The sequence below is a fragment of the Thermobia domestica genome, chromosome 12, assembly GCF_964235325.1.
Source record: "Thermobia domestica chromosome 12, izTheDome1.hap1.1, whole genome shotgun sequence".
In the NCBI taxonomy this organism is placed as follows: Eukaryota; Metazoa; Arthropoda; class Insecta; order Zygentoma; family Lepismatidae; genus Thermobia; species Thermobia domestica.
In genome coordinates, this window is record NC_137465.1 from 71,505,240 (window position 1) to 71,526,150 (window position 20,911).

At 37.8% G+C, this 20,911-nt stretch overlaps 1 protein-coding gene across 5 annotated transcripts in view; it reads right to left on the reverse strand.

Moving 5' to 3' along the window:
- Positions 1 to 20,911, reverse strand: part of polybromo (protein) — a 251,788-nt gene that overhangs the window by 181,940 nt on the left and 48,937 nt on the right. For 4 of the 5 annotated variants that reach the window (XM_081733778.1, XM_081733782.1, XM_081733779.1 and 1 more), the window contains 2 exons: positions 7,596 to 7,739; positions 6,390 to 6,575 (listed from right to left, as the gene is read on the reverse strand). In XM_081733778.1, coding sequence (XP_081589904.1) covers positions 6,390 to 6,575; positions 7,596 to 7,739 — 330 coding nt within the window. The remainder of the gene's footprint in view (positions 1 to 6,389; positions 6,576 to 7,595; positions 7,740 to 20,911) is intronic. The other variant, XM_081733781.1, reaches the window with a different exon arrangement.

Here is a 20,911-nt window from a genome sequence, read left to right on the forward strand (position 1 = left end):
ACAACATCCCGTCCGTGGATTTTTTTTTTTTTTTTTTTTGAGGTACTCCCGTTTCCTTCCATATTCTCATTCTACCATAATTACAATCAGTCATTTTCTTTACCATTTGTTCCTCGAGTGAGTTGAAAAAGTTACACATCTTACAAAATAGGAACTGGTACACGTTCCACATTTCCTTACTTTTTTTACTTATAAAATGTTATACTTGGCGAGAAAGCTGTTTTGATTCCCCAAAGTTCAGGTTTCTGGAATATATTTCTTTTTAAACCTGCCCATTCAACTGTCATTTAAATGTTTTTATCGTTGATATATATGTAAGTGGAAATAAAAAGCACTGACATCATAGTTACAGACAAAAGCACTCTGAAAAGACTGAATATACTCAATTGAGTTTGTCGAGACTGTCGTTTCGTCATGAGGCCATAGAAAGAAAACCAATGTTCAATCCAGTGTACCGGACTATTATGCTTAAAACAGCAGTGAGTTGTATGACAAAAGAATGTACGGTCTCGTCAAGATCTGAATAGATGTTAAGAAAGAAAAAAAAAAAAAAAAAAAAGAGAGAGAGAGAGAGAAAGAAAAAAAAAGAGAGAGGAGAGAACGGGTGCATAATCCACAACTTAGAAATTTGTGAATACACAAGTGTAATGTGAACTAATAGAGAAGAACAGGGATGGGAAAGTTGCACCGAAAATGGAAAGAAAGTGAGTCAAGAAGGTGGAGAAATAAACAAACAAAAATTTCATTTTGTATTTAAAATGCTGTGCAATGTTACTCTACTACGAAATAGTAATCACACAAGTCTTGTACATTTACAGGTATCTTGCCTTATTCGTAGTTGTGCGACAAAAGAGAACCAACAGTGGAGCTCAACATGGTAGCACACCACAATGTTATATTCGGACGTCATCTTGCCCTGATTGTCCTTTTCATCATAGAAAACGTATTCTTGATGTCAGGAAAGATTGCAGCGACTGGATGGAGGGTGATTGGTATCCGCAAAAACAATCGTTTCTGACTCAGATACAGTGGTGATTCGCAGCATGTGTTCGCGATTACCATAAGAACCCAAGCTTGAAATTCTGATATGGGAAGGAGGGAGCAATAAGCTACTATCCCACTCAGGGCACTATGACTAGTAATTCGTATGATATGCCATACCCCAGAGAGACATTCAGCAACTATACGGCCGGTTACCTGCCCAAACATCTGCTTTGTATGGGCTTCCCGGGTGTTTACACGTGCTACAGAGGTGAATATATGTTTCGTGAGCCTCTAGTAACATGTTGGAAATGTCCCGCGGATGTCACGCTGAGACTACTGCCACCTACCATCACTATTTCTGTAGTATCTCTAGGCCAGATCCGTGAATTCCTGGTGGTTATTCTCACATGCTCACCAAAATATTAATGGAGTGTAATTAGTAATCTTCCAAACTATGCTATACATAAGTATCAAAAGTCTTATAGAAAGGTTACGTCCGTGTGTCGACAGGTATCAGAGAAAAAACGGTAAGAGAGATAGAAAAGCTGTTTTTTGGAATCGATTCAGCAATACAAGAGTAGATTTCATCTTGTCCGCTAATCCTCTATTAAAACTTGAAGTGGTAGAAATTAACTATTTCCAGTTTTAATGTTGATCGCCATAGAACAAAAACCTTAACAGGTAGCGACAAGTAGTTTTCTGGAATCTATTCAACGTCTATAGAGGAGACAGCATGCTCACACTTATCTCTCTACTAAAATCAGAAGTGGTAGAAATTTACTACAACTTCGGCTTCAATATTGATCTTCACAGAGCAATATCAGTACAAAATAGCGAGTCATGGCTTTTTTATATGGATTCAGCGTTCGCAGAACAGGTTCTATCTTTGATCTTATCCTTGCATTGCAACCAGAAGTTATAGATGTACTACTTCCAATATCAGTACTGAATTTGCAACGTTTGAAAGTTCACCGTAGCTTCACTAGGCGTAACAATCAGCGGTGCAAGGCACTGGGGTTCTCGCATCCGCTGTTTCAAGCTTATATTACAGGGTGCGGCAGCGTTCATAGTGGGATACTAAAAACACACCATCAGGCAGTAACCGTAATTTATTTATTACCTCTTATGTCAATTAATAGTTAGAAAGATATGCCATTTACTAATGTGTAAGTCATTGTCCATTGCGTGGATTACTTTTTGAATATGACTCCTGTCAAATGATGCCCCCTCTGCACAACACATTCATCTAGGCGGCGTTGGAAGCTTTCCATAACTCGGCGTAACGTATTCCCTGGGACATTGCCGACGGCAGTTCTGATGCGATCCTTCAACTCAGGAATGGTGGCACGTGTTCGAAACACTTCTTGCTTCAGGTAGCCCCAAAGGAAAAAGACTGCACACGAAAGATCAGGTGAGCGAGGCGGCCAGGAAATGTCACTAAAACGGGAAATTACTCTACCTGGAAATGTCTGTCGCAAGAAATCCATGCAAATTCTGGCTGTATGCGAGGTCGCTCCGTCTTGTTGAAACCATAATTGTTCCACATCCACATCGACCATACCTAATTGGGGAAGAACGAAGTCTTGCAGCATCTTTAGGTAGAGTTCACTGCTAACAGTTACAGCCACACCGTTGTCATCCTCAAAGAAGTAAGGGCCAATAATCCCAAAGGAAGTAACTCCACACCACACTGTGACATGAGAACTGTGCAAGGGCTTGATGTGCAGTTCATGCGGGTTTACATCACTCCAATAACGCATATTCTGTTTATTCACTGAATCACATAACTCGAAATGGGCTTCATCTGACATCAGGATGGTGTGCAACATTTGTGGATTTTGGCGAAGGAGATCACGCATGGTTAAGCAGAATGTTTCTCGTGAAACCCAATCGCGAGGCCTAATTTCCTGAACAATCTGCAGCTTATATAGGTGAAAATGGAGATCTTCGTGCAATATTCTCCTGAATGAGCGATCGGACATATGCACAGTTTGCGAGTGACGACGAGTAGATCTTTTTGGGCTACGCAATATTGCAGCACGAACATTTTCCACGGCTTCTGGTGTCCGCACAGTTCTTTCACTTCTTCCCGGTTTGCCATTGAAAACAGAACCTGTTGTTCGAAATGCACGTACCCACCTCACAATGGCCCGTCCATCTGGAACTTTCCCATGACGTCCCAAGTTGAAATGTTGCCGAAATAGACGCTGGGTAGCAATAACAGAGTCGTTATTCTTGAAATAACTTTCAACAGCAAAGGCACAATGCTGTGCACTCCACCGCTTCATATCACTGTCACACTCGAAATGGCAGCTCATTAGTACACGAATGCGGCACGAGCTGGCACGAATTCATGCAGTACGTCATTGTACTACGCAAGTCAAATTACGCTATGAACGCTGCCGCATCCTGTACTTATTACTGAATACTTAAATTACCCGATTATTCATTTTGTGTATGTGAGATATGAACATTACAACACTTCAGATTAGAAGCAAACTTGTCCTCCTACCACTGTTAAAATGGAAGTCATATTCAAAAAGTACACAGATTATTTACGTATTAAAACTACTAAAACAGTTCGCACTGTACAACACACAATATCACGCAGATAGCTGGCTAAGGCTGGACCCCTGAACGTAGAATAGTAAAACAGGCAAACGAAGCGAAATGAAATGAAGCGAAACCAATATTCAATATATGATTATGCGTCATCAAAACTTTATGTGGACTAGCGAAATCAAAAGATTTAGTAGGCTTACTTGCTCTGTTTTAATGATGTTAACCACTCATGGGCTCCGAAAAGAGAGGGGAGCCAGTAATGCAGCAGGGTGCCCGAGAACAGAAGGCCCTGCAGAACTAGTCGTAGCATCATAGATGTAAAACTCAGTTCAAGGAGGCTCGTAAATATGGCTTCTGGTAAGGGGTTTCGTATCAGATGTAGGAATCATTATCTATTCAATCAGCTTTGCTCTGAATAGGAGTGAACTTCATTAATGAACTTCCTATTTGTAGTTTTGAAGAAAGTATTGTGCAACTGTATATATTTGTTTATGACGATTATTTCAAAACACAATACTACATCTGTTAAAAAGTTTTCTCTTTACATTTTATCTTTTTATTTTAAACATACGAACTCCGATGGCGAAATTATTGTTGAAGCTTAGTGTAAAAACAATTGTGTTATTTGACTAAATGCTGCCATGGAGGGAAAACGGGTTTACCCAAGTGGTTCACTGGAACGTCGGAAAAATGTAAGTATTTTAGATGAGTTCTGTTCATATTTCAGAATCAATTACATGGATGAAAACAGAAAAACTGAGACAGGAGGATACAGGATTTGACATTGAAAGTATTGAATCTGATACCATTCTCTTAACTAGTGACGGTAGTGAATCTGATATAGAATGCAAATCAATACAAGAAGCTTTACCGAAAAGAGCCTTCTCGGAAAACAGCCGATTGCAAAAGAAAGAAACAAATTTCGAAGATATGTTCAACCATCATGTAAGAAGTTTAGTAGTAGAGTTAAATTACGCTAATCATGATTACATTTCCATTGGCTGATTAGTTGATTGTAGTTTAATGTTCCTTCTCAGCAACATGGTTGCATGAGACGTGGCCCTACAGTTTAAGGTGGAATCCGAACCTTTCAAATTTCAATGCTGTCCCACCGGAAATCAAGCCTTGGACTCGTGAACCAACGATGCAAGGGTTAGCCATTACACCAGCCGGAAAGGCTAATCATGCTTAGAAGCTTATCTTTCTCACATTAAAAACGGGGAAATCGAAGAACATTTTAAAAACGAAACTTTTAGGCATCAACAACAGTAAAAACACAAATAAGATGAATGGGGAAATGCATATCCAATGTCCGTTAGTGTCAAATACTATGATCATGACAGGCATATTTCGAATGAAGACGAAGAAAGTTACAAGGAATTGAAAAATTTGACTTTTTAAAAAATAGACTTTGTTTTGAAAAACTGCTTAGATAAGTACCACATCCAATCACATCGATGGTCTTCAATAGATATAAAGATCATAATGCTATTTAAAGCAATTTAATACCTCAAAGCGTCCCAGAAATATAATAAACATTGATAACGTTTTTCCAATAATGCTTAAAATCGTGTACAAAAAACTGTTGAGATAATGTATAAGCAAAGAGGAACAAAAATTTACAAAAAGTTCCCTCAAATACATAATTTTTTAAGCAGTATTGCAATCTCTACCCATGTTTCTCGTATCTCCCAAAAGGTCTGAGATATCAAACTGTTGTAAACTGTATTGTGATCTTTACGTCTTTTGAAAGCCACCTACGTGACTACACATGATACTTATCTAAATATATATATATTTTAAATAAAGCCTTTCGGAAAAAACAAAAAAGATCAATTTCTTGTCAGATTGTTCCTATTCATTCGAAGAACGTCATATCATGGTCATACTGTTAAACACTAAGGTTCGTTGGATCTGCATTGCACCGTCCATCTCACTTGCATTATTACTATCGCAAGAGTCTCTAAAAATTGAATGTTAGTGATATTATAGCATCTTCAGTTTGCAACACTGAATAAATGTGGTATTGTAAGTTTTCATTTAGTACGTACATTTGAAATATATAATAATTTGATGTAGTGCCATTTGAAAAACAAATATAACTTTACGTTGGGTTATAAACACTATTAACATGATGCCACAGCAAAGTATGTCAAACTATGTCCCCTTGTTGATATTTGTTTCGTACAAAATTTCAGCATTTTTGTATTAGTTTAAAAGTTACAAGATATATATATATATATATATATATATATATAGGGTGACGCAGAGCCGACTTTCATATTTCAAAGAGCTGAATGTTGCGCAGGCGCGGAAGCTGGAGTGGGGTTCAGAAGGATGATCAGAGGAAGATAGGATGCCATTTCGTAAGAACATCATAAGTTATCATGGGCATTATTGAAGTGTTAAGCAATGTGTTTTCTGTGCTCGTACTTATTGCGAAACAAATTAAAATGTAGGAAATGTTTACACAACATTTTATTAGCTGACAATGCACTAAACGCCCACTGTAATTGTTACAGGGTTCTTATGAAATGGCATCCTACATCCCATCCGTAACTTATTCCAAACTATCGTGCCTGCGCAATATTCAACTTTCAAATATGTAAATCGGCTTCGCAGCACCTGTATATAACACATGTGGGTTTAATCGTGCTTCAAGCTTCAACTGTTATATCTTCAAAATAATTCACTGATTGGCGGGCCCCATAAATATCCTCCTGCACCGGGGCCTAAGAGAAATTTGTTATGGCACTGAGTTTCACACTGTGAAACGAAACTCATTTGTTGCGAAATTCGAAATATCTAAGCACTTTTTTTTTTTTTTTTTTTTTTTTTAATACCTTCTTTGATGGAAGCAACTGAAATACAGTATGTAGTGGTCTATTATCTTGATCTGTTGCCGTCATCACAGCACTAAAAAGCTCTTCAAGTAAGAATGCTAATTCATCGTCAGGGTTTACAGATGACGTTTCAGAAGCATCATCATCATCCACTCGTTTCGCATCACTTGCTGCTCCTCTTCGAGCCTACAGGAGATATTAAAAAAAAAATATTTTCTGTAACTGGATTGAATGTATCATAATCCAATCTAAAACTACCATAATAGCAGTGAAATCGTTGAAAATTCAATTTTTGTGGCTGAAAGCTTTGTCATAATTTTTTAAAACATGCTGAAATTACCGATTCAGACTCCTAATATGATAATGCTGTTTTTATTTAAGAGACACATACTAAATGTTTCGAGTATCACCGGTGACTGGAATATACTAATGACTTTACAAAACATGCCCAAGCTAAGTTAACATACCAACATACGTATATAACAAATTACTCACCTACTTAGGTTCACCAAGCATTTTTTTTTTTTTTTTTTTTTTTTTTTTCCAATATTTGGATGCGAGCTCTCAGGCACTCCGAGGAGTAACACTCGAAATATTGGAAAAATTGACTGAGAAACATTACGTAAGTAATTCGTTATATTCTAACGCGTTCCATATGCTTGATAAATAATTACACCATCATCTACTTAATTTACTCTAGAAGACAAAAACTACATTGTACAATTTTCTGGAAGTTTAACTTTCTTGGATCAAGTACATAGTACAAATGATGTGGAAAGAAAAAGGATTGCAATAACTCAATAATTAACTCAAAAAACGAAACTAAAGACCTAAGAAAAAGGTAAATACAATACGTTACTTTACTTCGTTCAATTCCCAAAGGTGCACTAATAATACACTACTACACTAGCTTACATTGATTAAAAAAAAAAGAAACATGCAACAGTAAGTGGATATAAAGCTTCACAGTAAAAGAACAAAGCTAAATAAATGCATGCAAATCTATTCTTTACTGTTTCATGAACGCAAATTTGAAATGTGTTTTAATAAACACGAAATGTTTTGGTATTTCCTCTTACTGTTAACAAGTTTTTCAGTCTACTGCTCCTGAGACACTCTCAAAAGCAGTTCTCCTTTCTTTTCAACTCCACAGACTCTCTTCTCATTGACAACCAGATTTTATAACCATATTGACTGAATGCTTACCAATTTGCTAACCTTTAAAATAATCTTTCCTTTGTGTTCTGTAATATCGTCTGTGATCTTTCCATCTGCATCCACAAGTTTATTCTTTGTTGAAATAAATAAATCCCATAAGTCACATGCATCTCGATATTCTTGAGTATTTCTCTGAAACACAAAAGGGAAGAAATGTTTAAGTTGTAGTGACTAAACTTCTAACTGGAAACATATTAAACAAGTTTACTGGCTATACTAGCCTATTTGCAAGATTGTGATAAAAGTAAACTATACAAAACGAAATTTAAGTAAATCCTACATATATGTAAGCAATTACACACTATTAAAAAAAAAAAAAAAAAAGCACTAAAACAAGTACTTTTGCTAAACACTTCCTTTGACAGGGAGGAAATCAGTGGGAAGAAGTTAAATTAAAAACAGAGAGAAAGCCAAAAAAAAGTAAACGTGAGTGCTATGTTTGAATCTGTGGTCACGTAATAGTGTTACCAGGCTTGTAGATGAATATTTGGGTGATAGATGTCAAAGGATACATAATTTAAATGGAACGATCTTATTTTTGTATCTTAAGTTACGTGATTCACTTATACATTTTCAATGATACACAGAATAAAAAAGTGACTGGACAGGCACTCGAACCCGGGATCTTCGGCGTACCGTGCCGATGTATTAACCACTACGGTACCCAGTCAGCATCCAGAACAGCCGTACACCTCTCACTCTCGAAGTCGGTGCTCTTTAACTCACACCAAAAGTTTTGTACCACAACTTCCTGTTGTGCTTGGATAATTCAGTGTCCATATTCAGAAAACTTTTGACGGTTGTATTATCATCATATTAACGAAAGGAGGAAACAACCGATTTTTTGCGCACCAAATCCTTTATAGGTTCGAATTCAATGATACACGAGTGTCGAATATGGACACTGGATTATCTGGATGCGTTAACCACTACGGTACCCAGAATAGCCATATACTCTCCACTCTTGAAGCCGGCGTTCTTTAACTCAAACCACGTTCTTTGTACCGCAATTTCCTATTGTGCTTGGATAATCCAATGTCCATATCCAGAATACCTCTGACGGTTTTGAATATGAACAGAACATAATGATAATACAATTATCAGAAGTGTTCTGATGCACCTATAGAGGATTTGGTTGAGTTAAAATCAGTTGTTTCCTCCTTTCGTTAATATACAATTTCAACTTCCATTGCCACCTTCTTCAGTAACATCTTAAAACTGCTAGAGTGGACGCATGGTTAGGTTCTTCCTTCCTGTTAAACTATACTAGAAAATTCGTAAAACCTTAATCGTTTTAGAAACAATCCTTCTTTATGGAAATTCGTGAGATGTACATTTAATAAAACTTATTACTAGTTTTAGTGCTTATCCTTCTTGTGAGTGAAGAAATAATAGAACTTTAGAAAACTGTCAATAACTTTTTACACTTCGACAAAAACAGGCTTCTTAGAGAAAATATAATGTACCAACTAAATGTTACCACTGAATTTGTAAACTATGCCCATCTGCGCACAGATATTGGATTGCAATCCTGCATCACTGTAAATTCACTTATACAGTATATTGAATTAAATTATTTTGTGACTGTTGAATACTGAATCATCTATAATATTCAAATAACTGAGTTTCTGAGGATTAAGGTCTGATTATTTTTCTACAGCATAAAGGAGCAAATATTGTTATCTGTGTGCTATATCAAGAGGCACTGTTCTTCTACAAAATTTCGCAAACCCCATTATTTGCTTATTTACATGGACAACATTTTTCGGATTATAGTTCAGCTGCTTTCTAATTTATGATTTTCTTCTTGCTCAGGAACAAGGATGACTTATGCACTTACGGTCGAATATGCTTACTAGTTGATAATGTTCGGTACATAGAGATGAATTTTTATTAGATTAGTATGACTTTTTATCTCTTCGAAGAATTAAAAAAAACTGTGTACAAAACAATTAATGACGAGTAAAGGGCGTCCGCCATTTGCCCTTAAAAAAAAAATAGTGAGTTCATTTGTATACATTGATGTATTTTCTAGGAAAGTTCAACAGAACCAACAATGCGTCCAGTTTAGACATTTTAAGATGTTAGCGAAGAAGGCGGTAGAGCACACTGAAACTGTATAAGTAAATTACCTAACTTGAGATATAAGGTAAGAACATTCTATGTAAGTCGATGGAGTTAGTGGGGGAAAATAAAATAGACGGAAAGGTAGGTAGGATGCATGGGAGTGAAGGAATACTGAAGCCAAGTTTAAAATTGCATAACATAGGAAAGAGCAGATTGAAAAACCAAAATTAATGGAGAAATTAGCAAGTAATAAAGAAAGAAAACAAAAATCTTTAAAATAATAAATATACTAAGAAAACAAAGTAATAAATAAAAAATATGAACGGTAAGGAAGAATTAAGTAAGGGGGAAATACAATAACTGTAAATAATAAAATTGCAATGCCTCCACCTCAAGAGCTCCTACCCTACCCTCACCATGTCAAACATTCCTTCGCCTGTCTGTGCCTTGGCCATTCTGAGAAACCGTCTTCCACGCTTCTAAACTTTTTTTGTATTATGTTTTCTCTTCGTTTCTGCCCTCCCACTCAGATAAAATATTTTAGCGAAAGAACTATAGGTACTTTTCAGTGTATATAATTATGTTTTCATTATTTTTTGGTGATTTTTAAACATATCGTAAACTAAAATCAAAAATGTATATAGAAAATTAACGTGTTAAAGAACCTATCTTTCTTTTTGAACAGGCTGGTAGTCTTTCAACGAACTACGTAACTTAGAGATAAAACAAACAAAAAATTTGGAAACTTTGTCAGTGCAAGACATGAGTTTGCTCTGAGTTAATGTCCCTTTCAGCAGTGAGGTTGTAAAGTTGGGACGTACAACTTAACTTGGGATCCGAACCACATCAGCTCCCACCACGAATCGAACCCAAGTCTCCCACACCAAAGGCAGGTAAGTAGGGTGGGGTCACTTGGGGGAATTTTTTTCCTACTGCGCATGCGCAAACCCTCGACGCTGATTGGCTGGCGCAGGTCACGTGACCCCGCCACGCCCCTTGACGCTGATTGGCTGGCCACGCCCCCTTGACGCTGATTGGTCGGTTCCGGCCACGCCCCCTGGTCACGCCCCTTGACGCTGATTGGTCGGTGCCGGCCACGCCCCCGACCACGCTCTTTTACGACCTCTTATCTACTGCGCCGATTGGCTGGCGCGGGACCCCCGCCGATTGGCTGGCGCGGGACCCCCTTCCGATTGGCTGGCACCGGACCCCGCCCCGGCTCCGCCCACCGTCCAACCACGGTCTTTTAGGAGTGCTGCGCTGATTGGTCGGTGCCGGCCACGCCCCCGACCACGCTCTTTTACGACCTCTTATCTACTGCGCTGACTGGCTGGCGGCGGACCCCGCACAGTACACGCCGATTGGCTGGCGCGGGACCCCCTTCCGATTGGCTGGCACCGGACCCCGCCCCGGCTCCGCCCACCGTCCAACCACGGTCTTTTAGGAGTGCTGCGCTGATTGGTCGGTGCCGGACCCAGCGTACATGCCACATACCATAGCACGTAATACATAAGATTCGTTCCCTTTTATGAGCACTTTACGAACACATAGCAGATCGATAACACATTCTCTATCCATCTATTTAACATAGCACATATTACATAAGACTATATAGCATAGCAGGGGTGTACTTGTTCTCTTTTATGAACACTTTACAATCACATAGCAGAGCTAATAAAAGACTATGGCTTATTTAACATAACATAGCAAAGATTCGTTCCCTTTTATGAGCACTCTTTTTAAACATAGCAGAGAATAATGGGGGTGTATTCGCCCTCCATTTTGAGACCAATTTTTGACCTACTGCGCATATGCGCAAAACTGTTCCGATTCCGCCGGAGCAGAACTGCCGCTCTCTATATCAATGGTACCAGAACACACACGCACACACACACACATCAGACCGCAGACTGTTCCGGTTCAGGGGCAGATTACGGCTATGCGCAGAAACATAAAATAAGACATAACACCCCCGTTCTCTTTTACGACCACTTTATAGCAACATAATAGAGCAGAGAATAAAAAATAACAACACACACACACACACACACACACACACACACACACACACACACACACACACACACACACACACACACACACACACACACTTGATTGCTAATGCGCAGTAAAATTAAATTTCCAATTAATTACACATTGCACGCATGCGCAGAAAAATTACACTAGACTACAGCCTGTTCCGGTTCAATTGAGCAGACTACGTGCAACAAGCAGGTCATAAAAGACTATGACCTATTTTTCATCCCCTAAATAACATAGTATGCACCCACACTTGGTTGCGTATGCCAAATCCGATTTAGTACAAATAACACGCATGCGCAGAAACATTTTACATTTCCGGTTCGACCATGCTGAGTACGAATATCATACTTATTTTTAACTGGGTCTTATGGTTCATGTGGGATACGCCCTTTCTATGACGCTTAAAACCTAATAACTCAAAAACGGATCCACATATTGAGGTCGTGTTTCCACATTTAGTAACGGGTCACCAGCAACCACAAGTTCCAAAATAATGACCATTGAGGTCAAAGGTCAACATACTTAAAACCTAATCACTCGAAAACAGCGCCACATATTGAGATGGTGTTTCCAAGTCTGGTAATTGGTCATCAGGTACTACAAGTTCCAAAATAATGATCATCGAGGTCAAAGGTCAACATACTTAAAACCTAATAACACGAAAACGGGGCCACATATTGAGATGGTGTTTCCAAGTCTGGTAATTGGTCATCAGGTACTACAAGTTCCAAAATAATGATCATCGAGGTCAAAGGTCAACATACTTAAAACCTAATAACACGAAAACGGAGCCACATATTGAGATGGTGTTTCCAAGTCTGGTAATTGGTCATCAGGTACTACAAGTTCCAAAATAATGATCATCGAGGTCAAAGGTCAACCTACTTAAAACCTAATAACACGAAAACGGGGCCACATATTGAGATGGTGTTTCCAAGTCTGGTAATTGGTCATCAGGTACTACAAGTTCCAAAATAATGATCATCGAGGTCAAAGGTCAACATACTTAAAACCTAATAACACGAAAACGGAGCCACATATTGAGATGGTGTTTCCAAGTCTGGTAATTGGTCATCAGGTACTACAAGTTCCAAAATAGTGGCCATCGAGGTCAAAGGTTAACATACTTAAAACCTAATAACACGAAAACGGAGCCACATATTGAGGTGCTGTTTCCAAGTCTGGTAATAGGTCATCAGGTACCACAAGTTCCAAAATAGTGGCCATCGAGGTCAAAGGTCAACATACTTAAAACCTAATTACTCGAAAATGGATCCACATATTGAGGTGGTGTTTCCACATTTAGCAATTGGTCATCAGGTACTACAAGTTCCAGAATAATGACCATCGAGGTCAAAGGTCAAAATACTTAAAACCTAATAACACGAAAACGGACCCACATATTGAGATGGTGTTTCCACATTTAGTAATTGGTCATCAACTACTACAAGTTCCAAAATAATGACCATCGAGGTCAAAGGTCAACATACTTAAAACCTAATAACACGAAAACGGAGCCACATATTGAGATGGTGTTTCCAAGTCTGGTAATTGGTCATCAGGTACTACAAGTTCCAAAATAATGATCATCGAGGTCAAAGGTCAACATACTTAAACCTAATCACTCGAAAACGGGGCCACATATTGAGATGCTGTTTCCACATTTAGAAATTGGTCATCAGGTACTACATGTTCCAAAATAGTGGCCATCGAGGTCAAAGGTCAACATACTTAAAACCTAATAACACGAAAACGGGGCCACATATTGAGATGGTGTTTCCAAATCTGGTAATTGGTCATCAGGTACTACATGTTCCAAAATAATGACCATCGAGGTCAAAGGCCAACATACTTAAAACCTAGTCACTCGAAAACGGGGTCACATATTGAGATGGTGTTTCCAAATCTAGTAATTTGTGATCAGGTACTACAAATTCCAAAGATAGATTATTTTTTGAAGAATACGTTGTGTTGAATACGATCGTGAAAACCCGGTGTCACAGCGACCGAAAATAAGCCGAATATAGATTTTTTAAAAAATAAGCATTTTTTTTTTAACTTTGTTAAAATTTTCGGTGCGGGTTTTGCAAAGTAAAATTCCGTTTTTTTTCTATTTACAGGTTTAGAAAGAATACGTTATTGGGAAAAACACTAATTGGTGTTCTATAGTTGGAACAGCCCCAATTACTTTTTTCTTGCAAACACCTGATTTTTCCGAGAAGAATTTTGCAAAAATATATATATATATATAAGCATTGCATTACAGTGAATAATTGTTGATCGTTAAGAATAATAGGTTATTGGGAAAAACACTAATTGGTGTTCTATAGTTGGAACAGCTCCAATTACTTTTTCTTGCAAATACCTGATTTTTCCGAGAAGAATTTTGCAAAAAAAATATAGCGTTACAGTGAATAATTGTTGAACGTTAAGAATAATAGGTTATTAGAAAAAACACTAATTGGTGTTCTATAGTTGGAAGACTAAAATTAAGATAAAACAGCAAGCATTAACGATTTTACAATATTCTAAAAGTTAGATAAACAGCAAAAAAAAAAAAAATGGAGCGATTTAATATAATATCTGAATCTCAGCAATATTATAGACAGTTTAAAGATAATGGGAATTTACTGACAATTGAATTAACTCCTCCCCCAGAGGGAGAAAACCCCCTTGAATGGGTAGAAAACGGTATTAATGATTTGGTACGGTATGTAATGAGAGGTGTGCTCCCTCATCATCGTGTAGGGTTGACTTTTATAAACCAAAATCACCCAGATAAACCATTCTATTTGTCGTTTCGAACTGCTAATAATATGACTGCTGAAAATGTGTGGGGTGCGTTAGAAAAAGTAATTCAATCCAATACTTCATTCTTATATCAAGATCGCTTTATTCTCTATTTTCACCACGTCGAATTACCTATTGGTATGGGACGAGTGAAACAGAATTTTTCTGACATAAACGAGTACATAAAACATAACAGAGGTATTATAGTCGTTAGAAACCCTGAATACTATTGTTTGGGTCAAGCTCTGGTGGTGGCTATAGGGCTTATTGAACATAAAAATGATAAAAAAGAAAGAGATAGATATCGAAATCAAAGCCAAAACATATGTTTCAAAAGGTATCCGAACTAAGTGAAAAGGCTGGTGTTAGCCTAGAGAATGGCGCGGGGATACCGGAATTAAAAAAAATTTCAGACATATTTAGCGGATTATAAAATCACAGTGTATGACGGGTTATCGGGAGAAAAAAATATTTTTTGAGGGTCACGGTCATGGCAAACAGATTAACTTGTTATATATTAACAACCATTATAACGTGATCACTAGTCTGACAGCAGCCTTTTCATGTGTTTACTATTGCGAAGAATGCCACAAAAAATTTCAGACTAAAGACAGGCACGTGGGGAAGTGTAAAGCTTTATGCAATAAATGCCGGAACAGACCACCATGCACAATTACGAAAAGTGTAGTATACTGCCGGGAATGCAATAGATGTTTTTACGGGCCTCAGTGTCTCAAAAACCGTAAGGCTTCATTGTGCGATATTCTGAAAGTGTGTCCTCAATGTCGTAAAGCCTACGTGGTGAAAAAAGGGCGGAATCCACATGTCTGTGGGGAGGTATTCTGCACAGGGTGTAATAATATGATGCCGTCAGGGCATTTATGTTATATACAACCATGCCGAATGCGTACCCCACAGAAATGGCTATTAGTGTTTTACGATATTGAGTGCCGCCAAGATAAAGAAGTAGCCGGTGGTATTTTTGAGCATGAGCCCAACCTGTTAGTCAGCCAACAGGTTTGCTACTGTTGTAAAAACAGTGAGACTGAACAGTGTGGTGTATGCGGCGATAGAACGCATGTATTTTACGGGGACAAATGCATTGGCGAATTTTTAGACTATTTAGCACAAAGGCGTTCTGAAATAAATAAAATAGTCGTTGTAGCTCATAACGCAAAGGGCTACGACGCCCATTTTATTTTACGCGCAATGATGCTTCATAAAGAGTGGACGCCGCGAATAATTATGCGGGGGTGCAAAATTTTATCGATGGAGTATTTATATTTAAAATTTATCGATAGTCTAAATTTCTTGCCGATGCCTTTGGCCAAATTAGGCGACGCGTTCGATTTGCCCGTCTAGAAGGGTCATTTCCCTCATCTATTCAATGCAAAAGCTAATCAGGAGTATAGGGGTGCTTTACCGGGTATCGAGTATTACGATGTGGGGGGTTTGAAAAAGAAACAGAAAGAGAAGTTTTTGCGTTGGTACAATGAGGAAAAGGAAACACTTGGAGAGACGGGTTTCATTTTAAAAGAACAACTTATAAAATACTGTATGAACGATCTGGACGTGCTGCGCAATGCTTGCGTAAAATTTCTGAACGAGTTTGAGGCTATATCTGGCGTCAACCCGTTCCTCGAGAGTATAAGCATTGCCAGCGCGTGCAACTTAATGTATCGAAAAAAGTTCCTGCGACCAGACACCATTGGTATTATCCCACATAGTGGGTACAGGTGGCGTGATAACCAATCTGTCGGCGCCGTTCAGTGGCTCGTGTACGAGGCCGACAGATTGGAAACACGAATCCAGCATTCTGGTAACGGGCGAGAGGTTGTGGTGAGAGGAGGGTATAAAGTGGATGGATATGCACACTATAACGGAGAAGAACACGTTTGGGAGTACCAAGGGTGTCTATTTCACGGGTGCCGGGAGTGTTACCCCACAGGCCGTGACAACCCCATATATAACGACGCGTACACTACTTTCAATATGCGTTATGAAAGTAGTGTAAACAAAATTAATCGTTTAAAAGAGCTGGGGTATATAGTTCATGAAATGTGGGAATGCCGGTGGCGCGAGTTTTTAAAAGAACACCCACCGGTGAGTATATTTGTAAAAAACCACATCATGACTAAAAAAGCCCCAATTCACCCGCGGGATGCCCTGTATGGCGGTAGAGTCGACAACGTGAAACTCTACAGAAAGACGAAAGAGGGAGAACGTATCATGTATACAGATATAATCTCCCTCTATCCTTACTGTTGTAAGGTGAAAAAATATCCTGTGGGTCATCCGAAAGTTTATGTGGGTGATGACGAGTGTCCCGATATTTCAGCGTTTGAGGGAATAATAAAGTGTTCGGTTTTACCACCGGCCGATCTCTACTACCCTGTGCTGCCCTATCGGAGTGGTGGGAAATTATTATTCCCCTTATGCCGAACGTGCGCGGACACTCTGAATGAAGAAGAAGAATGCACGCATTCAGAAGGGGAAAGAGCTTTGACTGGAGTGTGGGTTGTAGACGAAGTGCGGGTAGCTGTCGAGAAAGGATATAGAGTGCTAGAAAAACACGAGGTATGGAGCTATGAGGTTGTAATGTATGACGCTGAAAAGAAAGAGGGCGGTCTTTTCACGGAATACATTAACCTGTTTATGAAGATCAAGACTGAGTGTAACGGTTGGCCTGCAGGATGCGTCACCGAACAACAAAAAGACCAGTTCATACAGGAGTATTATGAGAAAGAGGGTATCCGATTAGACCGGGAAAAGATTATGCGCAACAAACCTAAGAAACGAATTTTAAAGCTAGGAGTAAACAGCCTGTGGGGTAAGTTCGCACAGAGAGAAAACATGGAGCAAATCGCTATCATTAAAACTCCCGAGGAGTATTTCGATAAATTAACAAATCCAAATATTGAGGTTAATTCGTGTATTCCAATCGGCGACAAATTCCGTGTGCTCAACTGGAGTGTTAATGAGAGCGTTATTGCTCCTGCTAAAAACATTAACGTGATAATCGCAGCATACACCACGACACACGCTCGCCTCGAGTTATTTCGTTATTTGGATTTACTTGGCGAACGTGTGTTATATTATGATACCGATAGTATTATTTACACTCAATCGCCTGGTGAGCCACAGTTAAAAATAGGAGTGCATTTAGGGGAATGGAAGAATGAGTTGGCAGAATATGGTCCGGATGCATATATCGAAGAATTTTGTGCTGGTGGTCCCAAATGTTACGGCTATTCTGTTGTTAACACTCTTAATGGTAAAACAAAGACAATATGTAAAATCAAGGGAATCACACTGAATAATAAAACATTAAAATATGTTAACTTTGAACAAATGAAAGATATGATTTTAAATAATTCACCTTCTATTAGCGTTCCTCTCGATCGACAAATTGTACGTACTAAAGATTATAAATTGATTACTAAGCCGGAGGCGCATAAAATCTATCAGGTTACTGCTAGTAAAAGGAAACGAATAGAAAATTTTGATACACTTCCCTACGGGTATAAAAGAAATCGAATAGGGTAAATACAGTATTAGTAGAAACGATAGTTTTTAATTAAGTAGAGATAAGGAGAGAGGAAAAAAATGGATAATTAAATTTTAAATCATTATTATTATTATTTCAATGAACTCGAGGTATGTGTTGGTCTAGCATACGATGATGAGGGAGAATTTTCTGTTATTATCACTTTACATAATTACTATGATCGTATTCGTCTTTCACCTGATGAGTGGTATACTTTTCTATCATATTATTCATATATTGAAAACTACTTTAATGCTGTTACAAATTCTTCATTGCCTACACAATTTTTCATTAGTGAAAATTATAAAATATCATTGTCAGATACTCTTAAAGGTATTCGTCAGTGTTTTATTCACTCGTCAGATGACGATAGTAATGGTCAGGTAAATTTCTGTGTTTGTACATGGCGAAAACTCCAGCTTCATTTGCCGTGCATTCAGCGGACCATAATTACTTGTTCTCAATTATGTAAAGCTGTAAACATGCCTGAAAAGTAATAATAATAATATGTTATTATATTCATAATTATTTTGTGGTGTATTAGAATATGGAGTTTCAACATCCATTTACTTGTATTATAGCTGGCCCCACTGGGTGTGGTAAATCATATTTTGTAAAAGAGTTTTTAAAACATTATGCCGAAAAATGGAAAAATATAGTATGGTGTTATGGTGAGTGGCAACCTCTGTATGAAACTCTATCCTCAGGTTGTACATTTAAAGAAGGGCTCCCCAAAATAGATGATTTTCCAGCACAAGCTGGCCCCCATCTGGTAATTATTGACGATTTAATGCGAGAATGTGATACACGAATTGTTGACTTTTTTACTAAAGGTAGCCACCACCGAGATTTAAGTGTTATTTTTATAACACAAAATATGTTTCATCAAGCTAAAGGTATGCGAGACATATCATTAAATTGCCATTATATAATATGTTTTAAAAACCCCACAGACCAGGCTCAAATTAATTATCTAGCACGCCAATTATATCCTGGTAACACAAAATTTGTACAGGAAGCCTATCAGGACGCAACACAAGATCCTCATAGTTATTTGGTTTTTGATTTAAAACAGGGCACTCCCGACGAACATCGTGTTCGAACAAAAATTTTCCCCTCAGATTCTTACAATTATGTTTATGTACCGGTAAAAAAATAATCTCAATAACTGATATGTTTTAATACTCAATTTTAATATAATAGCTACAAAAAAGAAAAATGATTAGCAAAGAGAGTGCACATTTACTAAAACTTTTAACAAAGGCAAAACCCAAAGTACGCCAAGCAATTTTACAAAATGCTGATCCCGAATTAATTCGTTCTATTTGTGAATGTTTCTATTACGTATTACAAGGAAATGTTCCGTTAAATAAAAAAGAGAAAAATAGATTAAAAAGATATAGAAAGGAATTGAGGTATTTAGCGAAAAAAGGTCCATCATTAAAACAAAAGAAAAAACGAATAATTGTACAAAAAGGTGGGTTTCTTACTGCTTTGCTTGCACCTATTATTGGAGGTATACTATCTACTTTAATTAAATAATTATGCAGCATGCACAAAAGCTTGTTTTAATTGCACCAGAAAAATTGCACCAATATCAAACTATATCTAATTTAGATGATGAGATGAAAAATATTTTAAATAATAAAAATATGAGTGTTGAAGAAAAATGGATACGCTATAAAGAGGTGTTACAAAAATATTTACACATTGTGCAAAAACCTACTGCAACAACATCAACTAGTGTTGGAACTAAGAAGGAGGAGGATGAGGACGGGGAGGAAGAGGATGAAATGCTATCTACTCTTCCCGAAAATTGTCTGCGTAAAGCAAGACCTTTATTACGTAGATTAAAACAAAATTCCAACATTCATTGGGATGACAATGGTAATGTTAATATTTATAATAAATTAATTCCTGGAGCTAATATAGTAGATCTAATAGCAGATTTTGTCAGGTATCGCAAGAAAAATATTCCCCCTACAGGTTGGGAACCCTTTGCTGTACTGTTAGCAAAATCCAATATACCTTTAGAGTATATAGGCAACCCACAGCGTATAGAATATATTCGTAAGCTGACATCATCTGCCGCTGCCGCTGATCCAAAACAGGAAGAAGAAGAGGAGGAGGAGCCACCACGTAAACGTAAAGTTGTCAACAGATGGTGTGATTATAAAATATGAAGAAGCTGGCCGAAATTTATTATAACCCTTCACACCCTGCCTCATTTTCAACCGCAACGTCATTATGGAGAGCTGTGAAGAAATCTATTCCTCTACACAAAGTGCAACAGTGGGTAAAAGAACAGTCGGCTTATACTCTGCATAAGCCAGTACGTAAAAAGTTTCCACGTAATCCCTATTTAGTGTTCAATATTGACGATCAGTGGCAAGCTGATTTAAACGATATGCACAGTCTGCAAAAGTATAATGATGGTAATAGGTATATTTTAACAGTGATTGATTTGTTTAGTCGTTATGCCTGGGCTGTGCCTGTACGTACAAAAACTGGTGAAAACATTATAAAAGCATTTAAGCAAATATTTGCATCTACCCGTCGTAGACCCTTACGTCTACAAACAGATAAAGGTACAGAGTTTGTTAATAAACCATTTCAGTTATACTTAAAAAAGCAAAATATTAAATTCTTCACAACACAAAACTCCGAAATTAAGGCAAGTGTGGTGGAACGTTTTAATCGAACTCTTAAAGAACGAATGTGGAAATATTTTACAGCAAAGAAGACTTACCGATACATAGATGTGCTATCGAAACTTGTTCAGGCATATAATTCTAGACCACATAGAGCTCATCAATTACCACCCGCCAGTGTGAACCAGGACACTTTTCAACAAGTT